General features: G+C 37.2%; 1 protein-coding gene across 1 annotated transcript; it reads right to left on the minus strand.

Moving 5' to 3' along the window:
- Positions 1–2,237: 2,237 nt before the first annotated feature.
- Positions 2,238–6,669, minus strand: LOC149811434 (squamosa promoter-binding-like protein 16). The gene is made up of 3 exons (XM_089993882.1): positions 6,221–6,669; positions 3,251–3,384; positions 2,238–2,962 (listed from the first exon to the last, which is right to left on the minus strand). Exons 1-3 carry the CDS (start codon positions 6,667–6,669, stop codon positions 2,292–2,294), a joined length of 1,254 nt encoding a protein of 417 aa, XP_089850008.1. The 3' UTR covers positions 2,238–2,291.
- Positions 6,670–7,214: the final 545 nt, after the last annotated feature.

Consider the following 7,214-nt stretch of genomic DNA (forward strand, 5'->3'; position numbering starts at 1 on the left):
ATGAGCCCCACCACATGGACCATCAACCTAGAAAGAATGACATATTCATTACCTGATCCACATTCCATACAGAAATGTCGCTGATGATTGATGAATTTATCCATAGTTCAGACAAAAATAAATGGACATAAACAGCTGAAATACACAGATGGGACAATGATGATAGATCAAAATGAATTGCTTATCATATGGGGCCCTCAATATGCAAGAGCATCATGTTCACGCAACAATAATTGTTCATCATCAAACTTTGGATCCCCATCAAACAAATTCATCATGCACTAAATCATGTTCTGTTGGAATTTTTGCATGTTAATTGGCTTGGATGTGCACACTAAGGCAATCTCTTGAGAACGGCATGCCCCTTCAGGTAAAAATAGAGTGCAGAAGAGTGAACGGAAACTTCGTTTTGCGATACAATTAAGTCTTAACCTCTTGTACTTTTCTCAATCACCTTTGGCATTAAGAAAATCGACTACCCTGAGTAGCCCTATAGAGAAAAGAAAATAACTTTAACACCTAGTGAAAAAAAGTCTACACTAGCTAAGTCATACCAAGACTAAGAGACCTTTAAGGTATATAAATAGACTTGTTGAGGCTTTTAAAGCTTTACATTTTCTCACTACGTTGGGCTAGAGGCGCACTCAATTATAGTCCAAAAAGAATAGTAAAAAAATGAACAATGTCAGACCAAGACCGAATCAAACTGAACTAAACTGAATTTGAATCCAAAGTTCAAAGTTGAATTGACAAGCCTCCATATTGCCTTGTAAAGTCAACTCTACTCATTTTAAACCCATTGTATTTCTCAAAAATTGATCAAGGACTAAAAAAATTGATAAAGTGAACTTTCCCTGCAAAACCATTTTCCAAAACCTTAGGCAAAGAGGATTATTTGAACAATGAACTTGGTTCCAAAGGTTAATAATTTTGAGCCAAAACAACACGTTCCATATATCACCAAATGAGTGGGCAGAGTGCTCCCATTGATGTCCAAGTCAGCCTTCTCGAAACACATGATTAAATTTACATCTAGGAGATATCCACAATTACAGTTGTTATTGCTAAGACTTTGATTCCGAGATCAAATTGAATCTTTACAGGAGAACTGCTTTCCAGCAATGATGCCAAACTACCGAGGATTTTTCTTTTTGTGTGAAACCATTTTTAATGAATCTTAGACACTCAATTGTCTGAGATTAGTGAATCTATCATTTACCATCCGATCACTAGGAACAGTATCACTCAACAGATGGACATCCCCCAAATTGCATAAAGTTTCAATGGTCCTGGCTCTCTTACACAGAAGAGAAACAGATAAGTGCTAAGTGCTTGATACACAATTCTGTCTGTTTCCAAAAATGAAGCTTGTGTTCATGTATCAAAGACGATTACGAACATAAACAACATTTTCTTTTTGGTGCTTGATGTTTCTACTTGATGCCTCTATTAAGAAACCTTTTGAAATAGTTCAACCAATGATTCTTTTTCTATGCACTTGCGAGCATTATTCAGAGGTGATCGGGGCCACCTAGGGGTAAACTAGCAGTGCTGGTGGGACTGCAGGCTTCAATGTAGACTAAGATGCCATAAGAATACTCAGGTACAGCATGGTCCATATATCCAAAATATACTTTTTAGTTCCAAGAATAATCACATTCCAAACGAGAAAAAGAAAAAAAAATTGACGGCACAGCATTCTTATGGCCAACTTTCAGCATTTAACAGTAGATTGTATTACAACTCCATTCAAAGAGTTGAAGCACTTGGGGTTCTAATGCAGGTCGCAAAAGCACAGTTTATCTAGCTCATTTTTTAAAATTTAGACCTATCCTAAATGGAGGATCACTGCTAGAAACCATTGAGAAAAACAGTCCTGATCTCCAAGGTCAATGGATTACAGGCTCATCCAAGGACGCTTAAGTGGTGCTCACAATGCCATTTACCATCAAATCTGCTCTATAACGCTAGTGGTAACATATACAAAGAAGACTAAATCATTGAAGTTATCTGCATTTAAACAAAAATGCCACATGAAAGCATGCAGAACATAGTACCAAATAAAACAGTTTCAAACAACGGATATAAAAGTAAACAAAATGATAGGAAGGAGAGAGAATTATCATCCATGGAAAAAAAAACTTTGCTGGAGACTAAAAGGAGACTGCACCAGGAAAATAAATACTTTGATGACAACCAAATGTCCAAATCAGAAGTGTTATACAACCCAGTAAGAATAAGAGAAATTCAAGGGGAAGGTGGGCAGCTGCTTGTTATGGTTGAGATTGAGCTTACTGCCAAGAGAAGTGGAGGGGTTGGACGTCCCCATTTCCTGAATTTGCTACAGCACTAGCATGTTGCAACATTCCATGGGAATGGTACTCAGTATGACCAGAATTGGAAACTAAAATGGGGGCTACATGATTGTCTTCCATTCCAGCACATGAGAAACCACTGGATGACACACCGTTCGAAGAGCAGCAGCTAATTGGTAAAACCTTGTTCGAGGGAAACCGATCAACACCATTAAATTGCAGACCCTGGACAAGAGGAAGAGCCATGGGGATCGGGTCAATGTTGCTCAGGCTTAATCCGGATGACTGTGTCGATGATGACAGAAGAGAGAGAGCACAATCAGAGTCTATCACACTGATCAAACCATCTGATAAAATACTGCTGTCGCTCCCTGGCAAGGCTGTTGTGGTAACAAGAGATTGACAAACAGAGGTTCCAATTGGTTTGATTCCAAGTTTAACTTCACTTTGCATGAAAGGGAACTGTTTACTTCCTTTGCAGTAGCTAGATGTCGGGTCAAGGAAAGATTGTGGTCTGCACATGGACAGCATCTGTGACTGTCTGCTGTAGACGTTTTCCTCAGATTTTACAAATCCAGCGGTCCAGCTATGTTCCCGGATAGCATTCGGATAGTTGTGCTGATTCATATATGATTGGAACCTTGTACCTATTAGTAGGAATGAACAAAGATGCCAAAAAATCAGAAAAACAGATTATCCTTAGCAGCAGTTTTCAAAGACCTAAGTGGACTACAAACCATAAAACTGGACCTAATTTAACCAGACTACAGATCAAGATTAACCAAGATGTGATGCTAGGTATATATTAATACAACTAGCTAACTTAATCAACTAGTCCATTTAATGCAATCACCAATAGCCCAGATTCATCCTGTGAGCATCCTTAATTAAAAGACTAAAATCCAGATTCAGCATATTTTTCAACGGATACAAACCTTGTATACTTGGGACCGGGACCGAGCTTCCTGATGATATATCTGGCTGAGACTTTCTGCGACGCTTATTATGTCCATCCAAACGCTTCCTACAACTTCGCTTTACGTCATCAAACTCTGACAATTCATGAAATCTGCAAAAAAACGTACATTCACAAAGAGGAGGTTGGAACTTTTAAATGGGATCTGAAATAATCATCATTTTCGTCATGGACCACTCTTCAATTTTGTAATTTAAAACTGCAATACTAAGAGAAAAACTAGAGATTTGATTGATTGATGCTGACATTTAGGCATTCAAAACTGAAACACGAGAAAAAACTAACATATGGTTAGATGGAATTTAGGAATTTTAGTGTTCCACCAAAAAAGGTACTCAAAAAATTAGCATCAAAGCATACATATACCAAATCGAGCTTCATTAGTACAAGAGCAGAAAGTAGATGTACATTTATTTCTTTGACAATGGAGAACGTGGTTACTTAATCCATCATGGAAGTAGGAGGTTTGCCACTTTTCCTAAATTATGCTTAACTTGCGGTATCTGGTGCTCTTAATTTTCCTCACCAACTGCTCTAATGGCCAAACTGCAAAATGCTCATAAACAAACACATAGCAGCAATGAAAGTACAAATGCAGCCATATATATATATATATATATATATATATATATATATATATATATATATATATATATATATATATATATATATATATATATATATATATATATATATATATATATATATATATATATCACTGCTATTTTGAAAATATCACGATATTTTCAAAACATCGGCAAATAGAAAATATCGTGATATTGTCTCGATATTTTCGCAATATCTTCTAGAGTTTTTTTTTTTAAATTAAGTTTGCATTTCCTTTTTTTTCTTTTATATTTTAAAACCTTTAAAACATGTTTTTTATATTTTTGAAAGAAAAATAATACAAAACTTATTATTTTCTTAGGTTTTTTGTTGTTATTTATATTTTTTTCAATTTTTTAAACTCCCGAGATTTATCAACTTTTGAAAATCTCTCTGAGAAATACCCTTGCCGAGAAATTACCTTTAACGATACACACACACACACACACACACACACTACAGCATGATCTGGACATTCAACGGCTATAAGACCATGCAACTCAGAAAGTTCAAGTACCAAGAGAAATCAAATAGTCTAACACTATAATATTCGCTTGCTGCTCACATGCATCAGCATATGAAATACAAATACTACAGTTGCAAAGAAGTATAAAAGAGACATTAAATTTGAAAAAGAAAAGAGAAAAAGAACACAAGGCTTTGAAACCCAGTTCACGTTTATGTAGGCCTTGATTTCTTAGCTAAGAAGGCACCAGTCAACATGACAATATGATACAATCATAACAACAACTTGGGTGTAGTTCTAGTCAACTTGGTTCCTGCACATCTATGTGTTTACAACTTTACACCATAACATCAACTAGGGTATAGTTCTGGTCAACTTGGCTCCTGGACAGAGATGCATTTACACCATATCCGTTTCATCCCAAGAGATTCATTGATGAATTGGAACAGATCATCCCAAATTAAACTAAAAAGATAGTTTTCTACCAAAAAATAATTTTGAAATAGCGTATTCACATTTCAATTTTCCAAAATAAAGACAGCCATTCTTGTTAAAAACCATTTCAAAATGAGCACCCATCACTCAGAGTTCATCTTTTGGTAGCAATATCACAAGGATAGTCCGATTTGCTCCCATCTCCTGTTCCTTATCTACCATTCTTAATGGCAGATTTATGAAGATAGCACCTCCTGTGACCCTTCAATCATGTCCATCTGGCATATTTTAGAACTAGAAATGAGGGCTAATATTCTGAATCCCCTAGACTAAAGCAGCTCACGTTCCAATTCGAGTTGGTGACTTGAAAAAATTGCTGTAATAGTGAAAGATAATCAATAAACCTTTCCCTTGAGTTTGTCCATAGAGAGAGAGATGCGACAAAAGTGATTTGCTAACCTTACTAAGATTTCACTTGTGAGAAGGAAAACAATGTCTATTGGGAAAAAAAGGAGAAATAAAAAAAGGACTGAACCTGATGAGGAGGATTCAGTCCACAGGAAGAAAGAAACTTTCAGATATAAAAAGTAAGCAAGGGAGAGAGTGTCGGACAAAGATGTACCTTCTCCACTGAAAAAGAAATTAATGTTTTTTCCTTTTCTGTATAGATCAATTATGAAAACTTTTCATCACAACACTTAGACTTGTCTGTCAGTTTAAACAATCCAAATGTAATCAATTATCAAGCGTGCACCACACCAACCAACTTCATCATAAGAGACTGGTTGTGATTTGACAATGAATCCATAAAGGGATCTGTCAACAGAAGAAAAACATTATCTACAGTAGACATAATGGTGGTGGTAGTGCTGCTACGATGATGGCAACTACAAGAAAAAAGAGACTTCAAGCACTCATCGGTACTTCCACTGAATATAAATAAAACAAAGCAATCAAAATACAATAACTTTAACTTTTCTTAAGAGGGGAACTTTAACAGTACTATAGAATCAAGGAAAAGCCAAACTCCATAAGGCCTATTATGAGAAACAATCAAGCAGAGAGAAATACCCAGAGAAGGACCATAACCCTCAAATGTGGTCATACCCATAATCGCCTTTTTGAAAACCCCAACTAACCTGAAATTATGACATACATGGCATAACACCATGAAAAGTAGCAAGCCAAGAATCATGTCCTACAGATATCACCCAAAAGAAATGCAACAGACTCAGCTTAACTAGAACTCTTTAAACCAAGGAGGAGAAACATGACAAAAAGGTCTCAAAGTTATATCCATCCAAGATAACCAATTGCGAATAGATAAAAAAGACAGCAAAATTCATACACCAATACAATCAACAACATATGATATGAGGGAAGCTAAAGAGAGGAAGGGGAAAGGAAAGAAAGCGACCGAACTTGCTACACTGCTGACAGAATCTCCTCTCAAGGCCCTCCACAGTGACCTTAACAGCCTTGGAATGAGCCTCACAGACCTTATGCCTCTTGTGGTAGTCCTTGCAACCACTCAGATCTGCACTGCAATCATCAACCACACAAGTGGCCACCTGGTTGCTGCTGGATGATCTGCTCCTCCTTGAAGAGCCAAGAGAGACAGCCACAGAAGGAGCAGCTGCAGGAACCTTGAGATCACTCAACCCATCACCAAAATCATCAAACCTTCCAAGCTTCAAATCAACCATGCAATTCCTTTTGCCCTGCTGCTTCCCTCCCACAATAGAGACCTGACCCTTCATGTCCTGACCATCAAGATGACTCTCATCCCTGCCTGGAAGGAAGACCAAGTTCTCCAAATCCCAGGAAGGGGGCTTGACCTCCCAATTCATGATGACCCCTTCCTTCTCCATTTCTCCGACCTCTGCTGCTCCCCCCAACAAACCCAGAATCAAAAAGAGAAGAATTGGACACCCATGAAATCACAAAAGACAAAAAAAAAAAACAACTTTTTCTCAACACCCACTAGCTTGTTTCACAGAAAAAGGAAAACCCACCTCCAAAATCAAGGCTAGAAGCAATGAAGAAGTTTCCTTTCACAGCCCAGTTCTACAAGTGGGCACCCCTCAAGTGCGAAGGCAACTAACAACAAGATCAAAAAGATGGTTCCATTTCTTTCTACTTTTACTCGAACAGCAAGTGCAACCATTCCCGAAGAAAACCCATATATAAAAAAGGGAGGTAATAATGAAGAAAAGAGGGTGGTTTTTTAACATACAGTAACTGTAGCAAACAGCAGCAGGAGACTGAGTTCGGGTTTACAACCATTCATTCCTCTGACAATAATAGTTGAAACAAACTATGAAATCTTGAGTGGGGTTTGTTGTTGGTGTTTTCCCTTTCTTTCTCTTTTTCCCTTTTACATCTCTTTCCAGTTTCCACTCCTTTAATAAATAAT

Source organism: Nuphar pumila, chromosome 17 (genome assembly GCF_984573655.1).
Source record: "Nuphar pumila chromosome 17, dmNupPumi1.hap1.1, whole genome shotgun sequence".
NCBI classification, from domain to species: domain Eukaryota; kingdom Viridiplantae; phylum Streptophyta; class Magnoliopsida; order Nymphaeales; family Nymphaeaceae; genus Nuphar; species Nuphar pumila.

What these genes read in the sequence shown, in the direction of transcription:
- LOC149811434 (XM_089993882.1), bottom strand. Translation starts at nt 6,669, where the DNA reads ATGGAGAAGGAAGGGGTCATCATGAATTGGGAGGTCAAGCCCCCTTCC. An exon ending in TTCTGTCAGCAGTGTAGCAA is followed by an intron (nt 3,385 to 6,220) that starts GTTCGGTCGCTT and finishes GTTTTTTTGCAG; the next exon opens with ATTTCATGAATTGTCAGAGT. An exon ending in CCCGGTCCCAAGTATACAAG is followed by an intron (nt 2,963 to 3,250) that starts GTTTGTATCCGT and finishes TCCTACTAATAG; the next exon opens with GTACAAGGTTCCAATCATAT.